At 40.9% G+C, this 18,884-nt stretch overlaps 1 protein-coding gene across 2 annotated transcripts; it reads right to left on the reverse strand.

The window, feature by feature from the left end:
* Positions 1-963: 963 nt before the first annotated feature.
* cpz (carboxypeptidase Z) lies at positions 964-16,972 on the reverse strand. Of its 2 annotated transcripts, none has more exons than XM_038714311.1 (13): positions 16,695-16,972; positions 16,140-16,169; positions 15,605-15,656; positions 15,109-15,431; positions 14,779-14,994; positions 13,473-13,669; positions 11,839-12,000; positions 11,571-11,729; positions 11,297-11,432; positions 11,057-11,196; positions 10,708-10,807; positions 7,558-7,703; positions 964-1,837 (listed from the first exon to the last, which is right to left on the reverse strand). In XM_038714311.1, exons 1-13 carry the CDS (start codon positions 16,786-16,788, stop codon positions 1,634-1,636), a joined length of 1,959 nt encoding a protein of 652 aa, XP_038570239.1. In that variant the 5' UTR covers positions 16,789-16,972; the 3' UTR covers positions 964-1,633. The 2 variants fall into 2 exon arrangements, with proteins under 2 accessions (XP_038570239.1, XP_038570238.1); XM_038714310.1 differs by having other exon boundaries at positions 13,434-13,669; positions 16,695-16,970.
* Between the last annotated feature and the right edge of the window lie 1,912 nt (positions 16,973-18,884).

Raw genomic sequence — 18,884 nt, forward strand, 5'->3', positions numbered from 1 at the left:
GTGAAAGTGTTGACCGTGTAATGAGCAATGAAGTCTCTGTCTGTCCGGGCTTAGGCTATTATTTATTTATTTATTTATCGCCAGTTTTTCCTATTAAATTCAGCTGATAGCAGTAAAATGCCATAGTATATATTATTCTCCAAAGGGAAATTATGAATGAGAAGTGTGTGTGTGTGTGTGTTTTAACAAGACTGGAAGAGAGGCAGTTACACTCTTAATCAACGATTATATATTTTTCTGTGAATTATTGTGGCTAGCTGAGTTAACATCCTCTTTTGACAGAATAAATAATATTCCCTGTAAAAAAAGATACTGTTAGTTGAATGATTGAAGCGATATCTAGTCGGCTTTGTTGCTATACTGGCACGTTAAGAGCTAAGTAGAATAGGCTCAAATCAATACGGTATATTTAAGGAAATAGCCTGCTAATTTCACGTTACAATGTTAACTAATTAATTAAATATAAATCAACGACAAAATCCCTTCCCCGATAGTCTAATTGTCTACATGATTGAAATTTATAATTTTTGAATGTGTTTCCAGTCAAATCGCACAATTTTATTTTGTCTTTGCGTGTATTTCCTGTCCTAACCAGCCTGACAGTGGAGCCGTCCTGACAGAGGAGGTCTGCAGCGGGAGTGACCCACCAGTGGAGGTCCACAGTTGGAGACTCTTGGCGGTATCTGCAGCGCAGACACAACACTGTCTGAAGTGCTACACATGCGATGGCCCGTACAATGCTGATTGCGGCTTTAATATTTTAACTGAAGTAGTCTGTGGCAAAAGATTCTTTTACCTGTAGGTCGCACTCTAGGATTTGAAAACTTGCTGATGGAGCAGTACTTTGCAGCAGCATTGGCTGCAGCAGTCACAGCTAACAGCTGACAGCTCTCACACACATTTACTTTAGTAAATGCCCATTCTAGTTCTTAATCGTTTTAAAGAAAAAAATGGAAGAAGATATGCCACAAATACTTAATCTTTATTTTCCATGCTTGTGAAAAACAAACAAAGCAAGAATTACTACTGTTCACAATTAGCACAGCATTGCTGCTAATCCAAGTTTAAATGTGGTGCTCAGTATGAGATGCTGTTACAGGTCCAGAAATTTTTGACAGTATCATTTGTATAATGCATAAGATGTTGCTAAACATATACAGTAGGGAAACAACCCGTGGAATGTAATAATAACAAATACAGTCTAATTTGCATGGAATTTGGATCCAACTAAATTTTTTAAACTGTACATTTTGTGCAGCTGCCGTCACATGTGAAATTGTAACACAATTTTCAAATAAGTGCATAGCATTATATGACAGTGAACATCTTTAAAAGGTGGACCACTGAGCAACCAAAGCTCATTTACTTACCAGTGGTTAAATTTTTATTTAAAACAAGTTAAATGCTGATGCAAAGCAATACTGGCCAAAACTCCGCTTACAGGCCAGAATTAAATTTGTGCCTTGTGGAAAAAAACCTTTTCACATCCTTCCAGGAAGCATTGAAACCTATTTAGGTACTGCTGATTTCTGTGTTACAGCTCCTACTGAGAGCACCAGTGGGGCTGGATGTGGGACTGTCCATCACCAGTCTCCCAGTGGTATGCTGGGATCTCTATTGTCCGGCAATCCATCTAGACATTTCGCAGCAGCCAGTTTGGAGGTGAGATGCCAGACTGGGAGAAGTAGGTCCACCACCACGGTTTCTCCTCCCGCTCTATCCCTCCCTCACCTACATCTGGCTCACTGTAGCGCTCAAACTGGTTGTAGGGGTCAAATCGATCCCATGTGTCTACTGTGGGGAAGAGGTGGTCGTCAATATCGGGCTCCACGGGAACCTGGATGCAGGACAAGGGGAAAGGTGAAGATGGAGAGCCGGGATAATGAATGACCAACCCTAAAAGCACTCTGCCTTTGCCCAATCTGCCTTTTTTTGTCCATTAAGGAATGGAACAAGCTCCCTAATACTTTGAAAATATGTAGATTTTTCCGGTGATGTCAAAAAATGTATTTTAAGAAACCACTCGTCAACATTGATTTGACAAGACTTGATATATCGCATACTGTTGTGTGAAATCAATGTAATTGGTATGTATGTTTGGATTTATTAATTATGTATTTTATGCTATTTTTAACTTTTATTTGTATTAAGTCAACCCAAGACGGCCATCACCAGCCTGGTTCTTTGTCTGTGTGTTTGAGCAGAGTTACTCTTTTTTTATAGTTCCTGGCAAAACCTAACCAAGGAAAGTAATCTCTTCTGAGAAACCCGTGGTTTATCTAGTGTCTTTGTATAGTATCTTGTTATACTTAAATCTCTCCTAAAAGTAGAAGGATTACTGCCACTGGCCTGCTGAATTGATTTTTAAATGATCTGTTGAATGACCCAGGGGAATTTGAATCCTACTCTGTCTTCTGGATGGCCTTTTTCACCTGACTACTGATAAATGGCTTGTATGGTTTATCCACCCACACCTGGGTGGCAGTGGTGCAACAATAGCTTGGATTTAGCTTGACCTTGCTCTCCCTGTAAGACAGCAATGCGGATGTAGAGGCAGATTTGAAGCAGATTTATGTGAAAACTGAGTTACAAAACATACAACAATATTTTCCATGTAGACAGCTAAAGTTAAGATCACACTCTATAGCTCTGTGTGTGCTTCACCCTGTCTCTAGCACACAGCACAAAATACCCCAGTTTATTCCACAAAGTCAGGTCATGGTTGAAATATAATGATCAGTAGTAAGCATGCCAAGGACAGAGAGTGGGAGCAGTGCAGCCAGGCCAAAAAAGCAACAATCATAGTTAAATAAAAATCCACCAAATGCTGAAAGGTTGGAAAACAATAAAAGAAGAGAGACACCCAAATATCTGGGAATTTCCCAGATCCAGGTGTAGTAGGAAAGGGAGCCAAGAGATTATGTAATGCAGAGAAACAGAGCTATAAAAGGAGGTCCAAAAAGAAGTTGAAAGTCAGTTGTTACATGGTTTCATGTCAACTCTCTGTTCTGGTAACAGAATGGGACTCTGTTTTCCATCGATCTCTGACCCTCTCCGGTGAACCTTTTTATACTCAAAGTGGTGTCTATTTCTGTTGAGAATAAACATGTTGGTAAAAGTTCAAGCTTTCTTATCTGGCCTAAGTCTTGAATTTTTTACATGACTTTATGTGAGGATAACTGATGCTGCATGCTGGTGAACACATTGCACCTGTGAAGCGTCTCAGGATTGATTTTACAACAAGTTTCACAAAACTCTGCAGTGAGCCCTTAGAACCTTTGTTTGTTTAGCCTGTGATTTATGTTTTCTGAAAGCACAATGCATCTTTAACTATTTTTATTACTTACAGCATTTAATGATGGATTTAAGTCATGGCCAACCCCATTTATTGATGGACATAACCGGGTGAGGACATTGCCAATAGCTCACTCTCCAATTAAGGATGCATGCAGCTATCACCAGCTTATCCATCCTGCTCAGCAACAAACACTCTACAAGCATGAAACACAAATGAGCCCTTTGTTACACCTGCTAATAGTGAATACATTAAATAACCACTCTACAGTGCAATATGGACTCTCATCACACTTGTCAGCCAGTGATTGTGATGAAAAGCACACAGTGAATACCAAATCTATAGTCTTACTCCTTTTGCTGTTATCTGAGGACGTACAGCCAAATCCTGGGCCTGACTCACAACAAAATATATATTCCCCATGCGACTTCAAAAACAGACCCAGACTTGGAATTATGCATGTTAATGTTAGAATTCTCCTTCCAAAAATGGTCATGCTAAGACTGTGGGTTGATGCAACAGATATGGACATCATGGTCTTAAAATCCACATTAACAGATAATATAATTACTATAGATGGCTATAATATTTTCAGAGCAGATTGTTCAGGCAAGGGGGGCGGAGTTGTTATATATGTTAAGTCAAAATTTTTAAGCTCGGTGACATTGTCAGTAAGTCAAATAATATGATCTACTGGCATTGAAAGTAAATTTATTCAAGGACACACACGTCACTATTGTTGGGTGTTACAGGCCACCCTCCGCCACAAAAGAAACTATTTCCTCTCTTCATGATGTACTACTCAACCTTAATGACTTCGAAGTAATTCTAATGGGTGACCTTAACTGGGATTGGCTCTCTCCTGTCTCTGAAAATATTAAAGATCTATCTGACTCTTTAAATCTCACACAACTTATTGACACCCCAACTCGTATCAACCCGAGAGATATAGCACATAGCAAATCAACACTGTTGGATGCCATTCTTACAAACATGCCACATAAATATACACCGACTGCTGTAATTGTCATGAGTTGTAGTTTTTCCCTGTGAGTTTGAGTTTTTGCCATTTGTTTCTGGTGTCCTTCTTTGTCCTTGTTCCCAGTCCTGTACCTTAGTTCATGTTAAGTGTTCACTCTGGTCTGTTTTGTGTTCAGTGACCTGTGTTCCGTCTGTTCCCCCGGTTGTCACTCTGCCTGCATGTCAGTCTCTGTTTCCCTCTGCTCACTGTCTCTCTCTCTGCCTGCCTCGTTAGTCTCATGTCTGTCACCTGTGTTGCTCCCGCCCTGCTCGTTAGTCCCTGTGTATATACCTGGTGTTTCTGTCTTGTCCTTGTTGGGTCATTGTTTATTGTCACCCAGTGTTACAGTGTGTTGCCTTGTGTTGCCTTGTGTTGCCTTGTGTTGCCTTGTGTTGCCAGCCTACTTGTCGTGTTTCCCTGCTTATTTTGGATTCTTGTTTTCTCGTTTGGATTACTTTGTTTTGGACTCTGTCATCAGCCACTCAGTTTGTAAGTGTGCTCGCCTTTGTTTGTTTATTAAAACCCCTTGAACTGTACCTCCTTTGCCTTGCGTCCTGCATTTGGGTCCTCCAACCAGCTCAACCCTGCCTCACCCACACCAAACCGTGTCAGTAATAAGCATGCTCCTTAAAAGAAATTTAGGATTAGTGGGAGGAATAACCAATGGTTCACTGAAAAGTTTATGAAAACGAAAAAAGAAATAAATGTACTAGCATGAACAGAACATCAAAATCAGATTATAATCTAAAAAATCTGTCAATCTCAATAACCCCTTTAAATTATTTTTAATAATTAATTAGCAGCAAATTAAGTCTGTCTGGTTCCAATTCCTCTTCAGGTCTCCCAGAACACATTAAATTCAGTAAATTCAGTTGAAATTAAAAACAAAATTGATGTAATTGGACATTTTAACAATCACTTTGTATCAGCTGGCTGTATTTTCAAAAGTCCAAATCAAGTTCTCATTGCTCTAACTCAAGCACTGAAACACCACCGGAAACTTTTGTTTTCAGACCCATTTTAAAGGAGACCTATTATACTGCTCTCCAAGTCCTATATTGTAGTTCTGTGACTCCTGTATGGTAGCTCTGCATGATTCAAATTTCAAAAAACTAATTTTCGGTTGTTTACTGACTCTTCATGTAAGCCTTCATTTCAGCCTCTGTTTGAAAATAGCTGTAGATGCTTCTGTCACTTTAAGGCCCCCCCTCTCAAAGTCCACTGTCTTCTGATTGGCCATGACCAGGCTGTTGTTGTCGCTGGGCGGCTGTGTTGCTGTGCCGTTGCTGTGCGGAGCAAATGACCATATATGGAACACCGGATCCGTCTAGCAGAGTGTTCAACAAGTCTGAGGTTTTTGCTCACAGGGATTTCTTTTAAATACTTTAACCTCATTTGAAGCTTTGGCCATGTTTAACATGAACATTGTAACATTGTGGACAAGTCATAAAATAAGGAAAAGCATTATAGGTCTCCTTTAAAAGAGGATATCTGTATTGTTCTTAAAGCTATTGACCCGAAAAAAATTATCTTGACCAGACAACCTAGAACCATTCTTATTAAAGGTTGCAGCTGAAATTATAGCAAAGCCTATAGCATCCATTTTTAATTGTAGTCTGCAGACAAATCTAATCCCCAAGTTATGGTCGTTTCCCTTTCATCCATGTGACGTCACAGGGATGAAAGCTAAATGCACCTCATATAATGCTCGCCAAGCGGCTACTCCGACACGCCCTCAAAAACAAAGGAGGAAAAACACTGAGCTGTAGCACACACCTCCTCTCTCTTCCAAACACTAGCTACCCTCCAGACAGTCAAGGGACATAAAGTTGTTACTGTGATGAAGAGACAGAGCTCAGTTATAAATTTATGGATGAAAGATACATTTGTTACAGATTAACAAATCACCACTCTGAAACTTTTGCTCCAGTCTATGTTGCCAAGCTGGTTAGCAACATGTAGCCTACAGCTGAACCGAAGCCGTGTTTACCGGCTTCTGACTGACCCACCCTTCTCTGCTTCTGATTGGCTAGTAGTCCTTAACTGGGAACTGCACATGTGCAACTCCCAACAAAGATCATTTAGAGACAAGATGTATCACCCATAGCTAAAACAAAGCGTGGGTGAAAAGAGGTGCTGCGGCAATGTGCAGTATGACAAAAATATGGTGTTTTTTGAAAATTTAAACCATGTAAACCTGTTTTGGTACAACCCTAAATAAGATTTTGAATCTCAGAATGAGCATAATACAACCTCTTTAAAGAATACTTGGCAGAGCACAACATTCTAACTGATTAGAGCTCAGCAAAGCACCGTTACAGGAACTTTGTTGCTATTAAATTACATTATAAATTGAGTTGTCCAAAGCATTTGACTATGTTGATCATGAGCCACTGATGAATAGATTAAGTAAAAATGGAATAGGAAACACAGCAATTAATTGGTTCAAAAACTATCTTACAGAGAGAGCGCATGCAATGTGTTTCTATAGTTGGTCATTCTGTGTACCATAGTGCTCTGCGCTTTTTAACCAACTCTGATTCCCGTACTCGTCAGCAAACTGGCAGGCTGATCGTCTAAGTCTACGTAGACAACTTAATTTGCATATTTTGCTATACAAGGCCATGCTGGGTAAACTGCCGGCATATTTATGTAATCACCTGAAGCTGAATTCCAGCAGTTTTCATCTCCGTTCCACCAAGTGGCTCCCTTACCAGTTTACAATGGATTTTACTGAGATAGGGAAAAAAGCCTTCTCTTACTTTGCTCCCTGATCTTGCCAAACTTGCTACATCTAAATGATCTAGTCCCATTAAATGAATTTAAAGCCATGTTAAAATGCCACGTAACTGAGAAATGTGACCTGGCTTAGTCCCTTTCCTTTAGGTGCAATGCTTGTTTGTTTGTTTTGACTATGCTGTACTTCTATCTAAATTGTAACTGGTGTGCTGTCTTGACCAGGTGTCCCTCGGAAAAGAGATTTCAATCTCAAGGGACTTCCTGGTTAAATAAAGGTTAAATAAATAAAGTGAATTTGATGTATTGGTGTTTTTGTCTACCTGCCCAGGGACTGCAAATGGAAATAAGCTAGTAGCTAAATCTAGTACATCTCTTGTTCTTGTATAAGATTAATTTATTTTCAGATAAATGTTTTAAACTTAACCATGCACCATGCAAGAAAGATTGAAAAAGGATGTTTCAATAGCATTGGTGAAACATGATAATGAACACAAGATCCAACCTTCTGCAAGACAAAGTCGACACGTCCAGCCTTGTTCATGTTGTGGGGCAGATGAACCCTCTTACTAACTCTGGAGTAACCCTTGGCTGTTGCTGTCAGGATGTGAGTTCCAGGATTCAGCAGCCGCCAGTAGTCTCCATCTTCAGCTGGAGGGATGGGAAGAGAGGGAAGTTAGATAAGGGTAATACAATCAACTTATTAGAGAGGAAGTCAAACAAATGAAAGAAGAGAGGAAGTGAAAGAAGAGCACAGTAAAAGGAACAAGTGTGAGAAACAAAAGGGGATTGCACATATAAAGTTTAACCTTTATTAATCCTTTGCAGGAAATTACAGTGTCACAGCAGCATCAAGACAGACCCAATACCAAACATTCACTCAGAACATATCCATAAGTTAAATTTTTGTGCATTATAGAGTCGTATAGCAGCTGGTATGAATGACTTCCTATACCGCTCCGTCTTGCACATTGGTGTCATCAGTCTTTGACTGAAGGTGCTACTGTTTATCACCTTGAGGTGGTGGATTGGGTGTGCAGGGTTGATCAATATTGATCTTAGTTTATTCAATGTACTGGCCTCTGCCACTTGCTGAACCGTCTCTAGTTCAGCCCCAACCACCGAGCCGGCCTTCTTGATGAGCTTGTCCACTCTGTTTCTGCCTGCTGTGCGGACCCCGTCTCCCCAACAGGCCACAGCAAAATACGGAGCACTGGCCACCACTGTTTGATAGACACTGCGGAGCAAGGGTTGACATATATCGAATGACCTTAGCCTCCTTAAAAAATAAAGTCAGTTTTGCCCCTTGCGGTGCACCGCCTCCATATGGCTCTTCCAGTCCAGCTTACTGTCAAGCTGCACACCAAGGTACTTGTGATTAGTCACCAGCTCCACCTCAGTGCCCCTGATGGTAATAGGTATTGGTTGGATCCTCCTCCAACTGTAGTGGAGCCAGAGATCAAGCTGGTAGGTTTTTGTGGTATTCAAAAGGAGATGATTGTTCACACTCCATTGTACAAATTTGTTGAATGTTCCTCTGTACTCTTCCTCATCACCTCCTCTTATAAGGCCAACAACTGTGGTGTCATCTGAGAATTTCTGCAAGAAGCATCTGTCGGTGTTGTATTGAAAATCCGCTGTGTAGATGGTAAACAGGAACGGAGCCAGGACAGTACCTTGTGGCACCCCTGCGCTGCTAAGAACAGTGCTTGAGACACTGCTCTGCAGACGTACATACTGTGGTCTGAGGGATGGATAGCCCAAACACCACAGGACCAGTGATGGAGCCACCTTCATCCGTCCCATCTTTTCCCCTAGCAGCCCAGGCTGAATGGTATTGAAGGCAAAGAAGTCAAAGAATGTGATCCTCACAGATGCATCAGGGGTGTCCAGGTGGGTATACACGCTCTGCAGCATATAAATGAGGGCATCATCAACACTGATGTTGGGTTGTTAAGCAAACTGTAAAGGGTCCATTTGAGTTGACACACTAGTCCTGATGTAGCGAAGGACTAGTCTCTCAAACGTCTTCATAACATGTGAGTTGAGCGCTACCGGTCTGTAATCATCATGGTGGATTGGATGATTTTTCTTTGGAACAGGGACCAGGCAAGATGCCACAGCCTTGGAACCTTCTGTAAACGCAGACTCAGGTTGAAGTGTGTTACCACATAGCTCTGCAGAGCAGGTTTTCAATAGCCTTGAACTGATATCATCAGGTGCCACTGCTTTCCTTGGCTTCAGTCTGTCCAGCATCCTTTTGACCTGAGCTGGATATAGAATAATAGGCAGGGCTGCTAATGGGATAGGAGGTGGAGAAAAGGAACTACAAGCAGGTGGTTTCATAGGTGTGTTTAAGAGTAGGGTAGGAGGAGATGGAGCGGAAACAGTGGTAGTCAGCAGACCAGGTGGAGGAGGCTGGAGTGATGTAGGGCCATCAAATCTGTTGAAGAATCTGTTCATATCATCAGCCAGACAGGCAGTGTATCGCCCTTCTGCTTCATGCCTGTGATCTTCCGCATCCCAACCCACACCTGCCTCACTCCATCTTGCTGCAGCTGTTGTTCTAATTTCAGCCTATACACCTCTTTTCCCTCCTTAATCTCCTGTTTCAGTACCCTTTGAAGTTCTTTGATTTTATTCCTGTCTCCTTCCCTGAAGGCCTTTCTCTTCTCATTTAGCAAAGCCTTCAAGCTGCTGGTAATCCATGGTTTGTTATTAGGGAAGCAATGAATTGCGAATTGTCATCATAGCAGAAATTGATGTAATGGGTAATGCATTCTGTAAGGCCATCAATATCATCCCCATACTCTTCAAAGAACACATCCCAGTCTGTAGTCTCAAAACAGCACTTCAGAGCTTCCTCAGCTTCAGGATACCGGCATTTAGATGTTCTGATGGTGACAGGCAGCCTCTTCACAGCGGGGGTATAGGAGGGAGAGAGGTGTAGTATGTCATGATCTGAGCGCCCAAGAGGGGGCAGTGCAGTACATTTATATGCATTTTTCACACTGGCATACAAGAGATCCAGCGTTTTATCACCCCTGGTTATGCACTCAACAACTGTTTAAAAGTGGGCAAAGTCTTGGAGAGACTGACATGATTGAAATCTCCAGACATAAAAATGAATGCGTCTGGGTACTTGTCTTGAAGTCTCGCGATAGTGGAGTGCAACACATCACAGGCGGCTTCCGCCTTGGCAGACAGAGGGATATAAACACTACATCCTCACTACATACTACTTCAGTATACTACTACTGTACTACTAGAGGCTCTGTGAGGCAAAACTTGGCCACAGCGGTGCTTTCAGCTAAACCCTAATGTTAGCATGCTAACATAGTCACAATGACAATTCTACCATGCTGATGTTCTGCAGATAGCCTACTTTAATTAGCAAATGTTAGCATGTTAGCATGCTAACATTTGCTGATTAGCACTGAACACAAAGTACAGCTACGGCTGATTGGAAAGTCATTTGGATTTGTCATCATGAATATCTGTACAAAGGTTCATGGTAATCTATGAAATGGTTGTTGAGATATTTCAGGACCAATGTGGTGATCGACTGGCAATACAACAAACAATAAACAGCAACAGATAATTAACATCAATGTTATACCGACTGGAAACGATGTAGCCATGTAGGATTGTTTACCTGTGGTGACATCTTTCCTGATCCCCCTGACAGAGATAGTTGCACCTTTTATTCCATTTCCATTAACATCCTGTACTATCCCCTTTATCCCTCGATGGACCTGTTCAGGGACACAAGCCATATTATTTCCATTTCTAGTACTTTTTTTCTGGGTAAAGTGTTTATTCACAGTCTGTATAGTTCCTATGCCTAAAGGCGCATACCTATCATAAATATATATATTTTTTTCTTTTAAAAGCTACAATAGTTCTACTAGCAATTTTATCATTTCACACATTGTCAATATACATTTTAACACAAACCTGTCATTTTTTTCTCTGGTTAGGAAGCCTGTCTAACAAATACTTACAGACTCCAGAAAACTGAGCAGAGCTTCCTTATTCCTCTTCCATTCTGGGTAAAGCTCGGACTCTGAGGGGTATTTGTCACAGCCAAGCTCCACGGTGATCTCAAGACAATTAGTATGCAAGTAGTTGAAATCTGACATGCCTGCAAGGAGACATGTTCACAATGAGTCACTCACAAGCAATGTAAGCGTACACATGGTTCCCTGTGTAGTTGTAGTTGTAGGAAAAGTGTTGTATCTCACCACCAGCAAAACTATACCACAATGCCCCGTTGATGATGCCCCTACTTCGGTAAAAGGAGGCCCCACACCTCTCTGTGTCATTGTTTGACATGGTCTCGTGGGCATCTGCGTAGGTACGAGCCAGCTGCTTGAGGACCTGAGCATGGAAGATTATTAAACTAAGTGTGTGGTGAGAGAGGGAATATGTCAATCGAGTTGCACTTTTAAACACAGCTTCTGCAGCAACCATAAACATGTTTGTCCACCAATTGAGACCTCCATTCTCCCTCCCTACCTGCTCATCTGGGGTGGGTGAGAACATCCTCTCCTCCTGCGGGTGTCTAGAGAAGTCAAAGGGATAGGAGACCACCAGCTCCCCTCCATGCAGGCTGGCAGACTGAACAAAAGGCAGTGACCTGATCCACTTCATCACTGCATAGGTCTCTGGTGCCACCTACAGCCCAAAGGAAAGATTGAATTGCTTTGGGATCCAGGCTGAAATACTGTCTAACCTAATAAGGACAATGCTCCATAAATCTGATTAATACCAACTATCCCCTTACCTTGCCAAACCAGTAAGCGTCAGGGATTGGGATGTGGTCAATGCGGTAGTGCCTGCTGCGGCGATTCCGGTAGAAAATGGAGGTGAGGTCTGGAAAATTGCGGTTGAGATCAATATTCTGGGCGTTGGTCCGTCCATTGGTCCAACCATTCAACAAGTGACCCTGAAACATTTAGGTTTAAACAACTAGGATAATTAACAAGTGTCAGAAAGTGTGACATTATTTAGATTGATGATAACATTGATGATTTAGATGACTGATGAAAGAAAATATTAGGCAAGTTATATGAATATTAGTTATAAGTACAAGAAGGAACCTGTTAGACTATCTTTGTTAATTATGTTGTTAACATGAAGACAAGACCATATATCCGTCATGAGAATAAATAGCAAATGGAATGACAAGAGGAGAGTGTTATTCATTATTATCAGAGGTGAGCAATGCATATGATCTATGATATATCCAAACAATGAAAATGATTTTGGATTATGCAAACTGTTGCATATGTTTTTTCTTTTACATTTTATAAACATATATGTATATGTTGCCATATACAGTAAAATATAGGAACAGTTTGAGGTTTTAGTTTACTCCTGGACACACTAAGTATAATTTAAACATTACTATAATGGATGCAATTTAAATACTGTCGAGGTAGTTTGGCCTAAATAATACATTTAAAATGTGATTATATAAATGAAAGGTACAACATGCTGCACACTTTCATTAATGTTTCAGCCACGTATGTATTGTGAATCACTAAAACTGATGCAATCAGGAAGTCTGTCAGAATAAAACCCATGCATATAAAATGTCTCTCTTGGGGTATAGCTGTATGTAGGGTTATGCCTATCATGAAGATATCAGTACTTTTTTGACTGCACATTACATACGTACATGGACAATGATCTTCATAGTGAACCTCACAATGTGACCTGCATGACATGCAAATGATCAGTCCACAACATATACACATGCAGAGCTTGTTAGAAGCACAGTCACACGGCCTGAGACATTAGTGAATAAATACACAACAAATTGCTAAACAAACAAACAAAGTGGTGATTAGTGTTAAATACTCCAGTTAGTAGAAAATAGGGTGAAAGAAGGTGTAAGGCTTGAGTACTCTAATTTCTTACATCCAATTTAGATACTGAACCAGGATTGAGCCATAAAGTCTTCTTAAGTAAAATAATATCTTACTACCAAAATTTTTCAATTACTGATTTCATAATTACACCACAATCATGAGTACTGAAAGTCTTGATCAGAGAATATGGTGTGGCTACAATCTTAGAGCAGAGCAACGGTTGTTCTTTATCCTACAGCATATCATTGTAAAAGCAAAATGTGTTCTTTTTTTTTGTTCACAAAAAATACGGTTTACAACATTGTCATAATGTTGCTCCATGGTGTCCCATTTCACAACCCACAACCAACGCTGTATAAATCCTCTGAATTATCAATGCTCAAACACCTTCAGCAGAGTACCTCATTCCTCCACCTCTACACCTCAAGCTGAACGGAAGGAAAACAGACAGCGCATTGAGAACGGATAATGGCGGATTGTCTTTTTGTCTGTTAACAATATTTACTTCCTGGTTGCTGAGCTCCGGGTCATTGCTATCTTCTACCTCTGAGGCGGCCAGCTCATAGCCATCTGGATTCATGGAGGCCAGAATATGGATGCGGGTGTTGTTGATGATGGTCTGAATTCGTTGGTTCCCCAGAATGTACTCTGAACATAGGTACTGGGCCAGGTAGATGAGCAGCTGGCGGCCCAGCACCTCGTTGCCATGCATGTTGCCTACCAGCTTGATCTCTGGCTCCACTACAGTTCACAGACAGAAGCAAACATTGTTAAAGCTGCATTCATGGGTTCTTTGGTCACTTTGGTGCAGCAGAGCAAGGTATAGACACAAAACTGAAATATTATCCCTTTAGTTGAAAGTTGTTGTGGCAAATCCAGCAGACATGCAGCAACATTAGAATTCATTTTAAGTTCTGTTTGTCCAATATTCCCTCTTCTTTTAGCTCTGCTATGGTCTCTACAGACAGTAGTTTCTCTTTCATCTTGACACACTGCAGAGCTGCAGTCTCTACGCATTAGTCACTGTAACTTACTCAATAGTGATATATTATTCAAATGTCCCGTGAGGTGCGCGCACAACTTGACACAACACCGGTGTAGCTGGTGCTCTGTCTCTTTTCCTCTTCTACCACACACAACCCACACACACACGCACACACACACGCTACGCCCACACATGCACACTGTCCTCCCCTTCCTTAAGGTTTAGATTTACAATTTTAGACTTAGTCACACACTAAAATTTTTTATTTATTTAAAGCTTAAAGCTTCACTTATTGGGAGAAAACCAGTAGTTCTATGTAAAATCAGACACTCAGCACTCCCACATAGCCAAAATAGCATGATCCTTATTTCATAATACCTCTGCAAAGATTCCATTGTGAGATTAGTAACCAAATCAGGGTCCTTAAAAGGAATCATCGAATCTTCAACTATTTGGGATCACCGCAATAGCTAATGAACACAGGGGAGCATTAGCTAAAGAGACCAATATAGAGCTCAAAGGAGAGTAAATATTAGACTTACATTCACCAAGTCTCCATAAACTCCAAATGAATACTCATGTTATTAGTATCTGCTGGATCACCATATCAACATTATAAGGTGACATCAAAATTTTGTTTACAGCTTGTTTCCACTGGCCAAAATTAGTTAATGCAGGTTTTAAGATTGGCATAGTAATTCTAGGTAGGCAGAGGGATTAAGAATAAACAGGTGGTAATTCTTTACACAGGAAATTAGTTACACAACAGGAATAACTGAATGTAGATTAATAATAATGTAATTACAAGGCTAACACAATACTAACATTATCACACAATTCATTTACACTGCTCTTCCTTACTCACATAGTTCATGCTGTCCTGGGTTGTCAGTGAACTCAATAACCATTAGATCCCTGCCTTCTGTGCTTCGTCCAATGCTGTAGACATTAGAGATATGGGAGCACTTGGCAGTTGTTCTCTTCAGTAAGCTGTACATCTGGGAGTTGGAGGTGTAAGTGAACTGAATGATGGTGCTGGGTTCTTCAGGAGAGAGGCTGGACATTTCAAGCTCCTGTCTGGCTGGAGGAGGGATACCAGGATTTGGGGAAGGAGAGGAGAAATATGAGGGTTTTTTTTTACAGGGCATTAATATACATCAGTCCAAACAGTACAATACAACAGTGTGACCTTTACCTTTCAGCCCTGCCAGTGGGTCAAAGCAGCCCTCGTGTTCGCTGGCAAAGAAGCGGTCACAATCTAAGAAGTAGGGCCAGGCCATTTCGATGGCTTCAAAAGCATGGATACAGTCCTTCCTTAATGCCTCGCATGTGCTGCGGCAGGGTTTGATCATCTTGTCGTCCTGGCAGGGGGAGGCTAGTACTGAGCAGCCTACGAGACGTATCTCAGGGGAGCACTCCCCGTTGAGCAGGCCATGGAGGACACTCAAGAGGAGGTACTCTGCCCCTGACTCTGCCTCCAAGCGACTCCGGTGGCCAAGGATGTTGGGGAACATGGTTCTGGAGTGGCAGCATTTTAACAGACATTGTTAAACATGATGACCACAGTCAGCTGTGAAGAACTTATGAAGACAATTGAAGTCAAAAGAATAACAGCATTAGCTTAAAATGTAGGCATAGTTAAATATTTTAGCAGGTGCTGTTTGCCTCGACTCAGAACCTCCTTGACCCACCTAGAGTATTCCATATCATTACAGTAGCCCAGATTCAGCTCTGTACAGGTAGCTGTGGGAGAGAGAAGGCAGAGAAATCTGGTAACTTAAATCAAAGCTTTTATTTGGATATTATAAGGTTATTGCTGGGTCTAGAGACATTTTGGGAGTTTTTAGGGCTTGTGCTGAAAAATCTGTATCTGTCACATCTTTAAGAGTAGTAAAGAAACACTATGTTCTGTTAAAATTTAGTATGGGACTTTTGAAGCTGCATAAATCCTCCCCTGACCTCGAGGCTGGCTATTTGGAAAGGAGGCCTGTTGCATCTTGCACTGGCATTTGGTATTTTGAATAGTTTGGTATTCCAGGCCGGAAGGTCAGGTCATGGCATTAAAAACTCACCCACTTTCCAGGTTGACAGGGTCTGACATGTCATTTTACAATGCTCTGACCACTTTCTGTACCTCAAACCTGATCTTTAAAAGCCACAATATATAAGCTAAGATTTATTATAAGCAGCTAAATTGCACAAGATGTGAAATTATTTAGCACCTACGTTTTTCTTCAAACACGCTGCTGCATCTTCCTGTGAGAGAAAACAAGCCAAACAACAAACATAAGGAAGCATGAAAACACTAGTGGGCCACACATAAAATCGCTAGGAGGTGACATCTTCAAAAGCAAGAGACAGGCCACAGCAGAGAGTTTGTTTTACAACTGTTGATGGCAGGGCTGATGTGGTTAAAAAAACAGCATGTGACAATGTGTTTACAGCATTATGGTCCAAATTTGTATGACACTTTCAGGCCTACTACAGAATTTGACTATGTAGCCTAAGTGAGACTTAAGAAAAAATCGAACTGATTACGTTGAAGTTCAGCATGTAAATTAAAGCATATGTTCATATTTAAATTAGGAAGGTCATGCGGTCACAGGTCTGCATCTCAGCTCTGTCAGCTGATAGGGACATCGGAAGTATCAATTTTTTGTTTTAACTCGTAATTATTGCTCATTCAAATGGGTATATAAGTTCTGTTTCCTACGCGTCAGCAATTATGTAGCCTTTAGAAGCTTATTTATATATATGAACCATAAGTTTAAGTGACCTTACCTAAAAACTCGTCTCCTGGCTGACAGGTATGCTGCGGGGCGCACCAACAACTTTTCGTCAAGGAAAGAAACAGCACCAAAACTTCCAAATGCATGTTGGACAGCAGTAAGCTCCTTGACAACGGCGGTGTGACGTGGCAGTGTGTGTTTGAAGCTGCAACCTTTCCGTTCTCTAGGCTGGATGATTGGATAATTACCACCCACAACACGGAAACCGCCTTCCTTTGTCTGCACGGAGCATCCCTGACCCGAAAAAAGTTCGGCGCGCCAGGATTATGGCTCACTGCTGTGGATACGAGGGAGGGCCGGTCATATTTCACTGCATATATGGCAAGCCAAGCAATTCAAAAATACGGGTTACATCTCTTAACACATGTTGAATTTTCACACCTTAACTGGTGACAACACAACATGTGATCGTTGACTTGCGACCATTTGACCACTTTTCCAGTTTTAATGGACAGTGTCATAAAAATTCCTATTGACTGCTGAGCAGGATTCAAACATTTCTTTTCCTCTATGGTCCTTTTTTGTGTAGCATAAAAAAAATATTTGGATTGCAGGCTTAAATTATTTTATCAAGAGACAATTGAAAGAAATTAGAGTTTGTAATTAGGTCAGATAGATATCTCATTCATAACTCCTGGCATATGGATGCTAGTGTTACACCCGAAAAGAAGACATGGTGGTTTCAGGTGCCAGTTTCAGTTTATTTTGCTGTAAATATAACACAAAGACAGTCTTGAATGAATATCGGCTTCATCTGCTGCTTTGTTGACTGTCTTACGTTTATGTTAGCAGAGCTAGATTATTCAACAGTTCTGGCGTGCACACCCATTACTAAGCTATAAATAATGACGGAGGAATAAAACACGGTGGGGCATCAGCGCTCGTGCTGGAACTCTCACTCAGGAGGAAAACTTTATTGATTAAAAAAAAAACACTTCACATGTCACATCACATGTCAATCACAGCACATCTTATTGGTTGTTGCCATTGTTCATCGCACAAGATCTTTGTTAACACATTGAGAGCACATTTGTTTCTATTATGTCAACACCCCCACTTGCTCTCACATTGTTCTTCTCTTAAACAACCAAAAATAAACATCATTAGGTTCTCTACCTAGCATCATGTAAATCCATACATGGTTAATCTCCAAACATAAACTTTGTAAACTTACTCAACTTAAATCTTGTTGCAGGCTTTGTCAGCACATCTGCTACCATCTGGTCTGTTGGGCAATAGTCCAAACTTATTTTCCCATCATTCACATCAAAGGACCATTCTCATTTAGGCTTACACAATAACCCGTTGTACTTCGTCTGTCAGTTACATCAGCAGCCCAATCTGCATCACTGTACGCATGTAATCTCAGTTTCTCATTATCACATTTCCTGTAAATCAACTCTTTTCCAGTTGTGCCTTTCAGATATCTCAGTACATGTTTCACAGTAGTCCATTGCTCTTCTGTTGGCTCAGTAAAGTACTGTGACAGCTTACTTACTACAAAACTCAGATCTGGTCTTGTACATGTAGTCAGATAAAGTAGGCTGCCAACTGCCTCTCTATATTTCTTGACATCAGTCATCTTCTCTGCCATATCAGTATAGTTAAGTTTTTGTTCACATGGTGTCACTCGTGGTTTACAGTCTTGCATCTCAAATCGTTCAAGTATTTTTTCCACATATCTCTTCTGTGACATTGTAACACAGTTATCACTTTGATCAAAATCGATACCAAGAAAATGTTGCAGTTGACCTAAGTCTTTCATCTTGAACTTTGTTGTGAGCATCTCCTTCACAACCTTCAGTGGATTTTCATCACTGGCAGCAATGATCAAATCATCAACCCATATGATCATGATCACTTTCTCATTTTCTGTTTCCCTTGTGTAAACACAATGATCAGAAGGGTTTTGCACAAAGTCATTTTCACTTAGATATTGCAACATCTTGTTCCAATTTCTGCCCGACTGTTTTAGTCCATATAGAGACTTTTCCAGCCTAAACACCAACTTCTCATTTGTGTTAGATTTGACCTCATAACCCTCTGGTTGCTGCATGTAAATCTCACAGTCTATTGGTGCATGGAGGTAGGCAGTCTTGACATCCATCTGATGTAAAATCAGGTTTTCCTGTGCTGCTTTCTGCATTAACACTCTGATACTCGTCATGTTAGCAGTAGGAGA

This window comes from Micropterus salmoides, unplaced genomic scaffold (genome assembly GCF_014851395.1).
Source record: "Micropterus salmoides isolate LMB-PRFRI ecotype aquatic unplaced genomic scaffold, ASM1485139v1 Ms_hic_scaffold_12, whole genome shotgun sequence".
In the NCBI taxonomy this organism is placed as follows: Eukaryota; Metazoa; Chordata; class Actinopteri; order Centrarchiformes; family Centrarchidae; genus Micropterus; species Micropterus salmoides.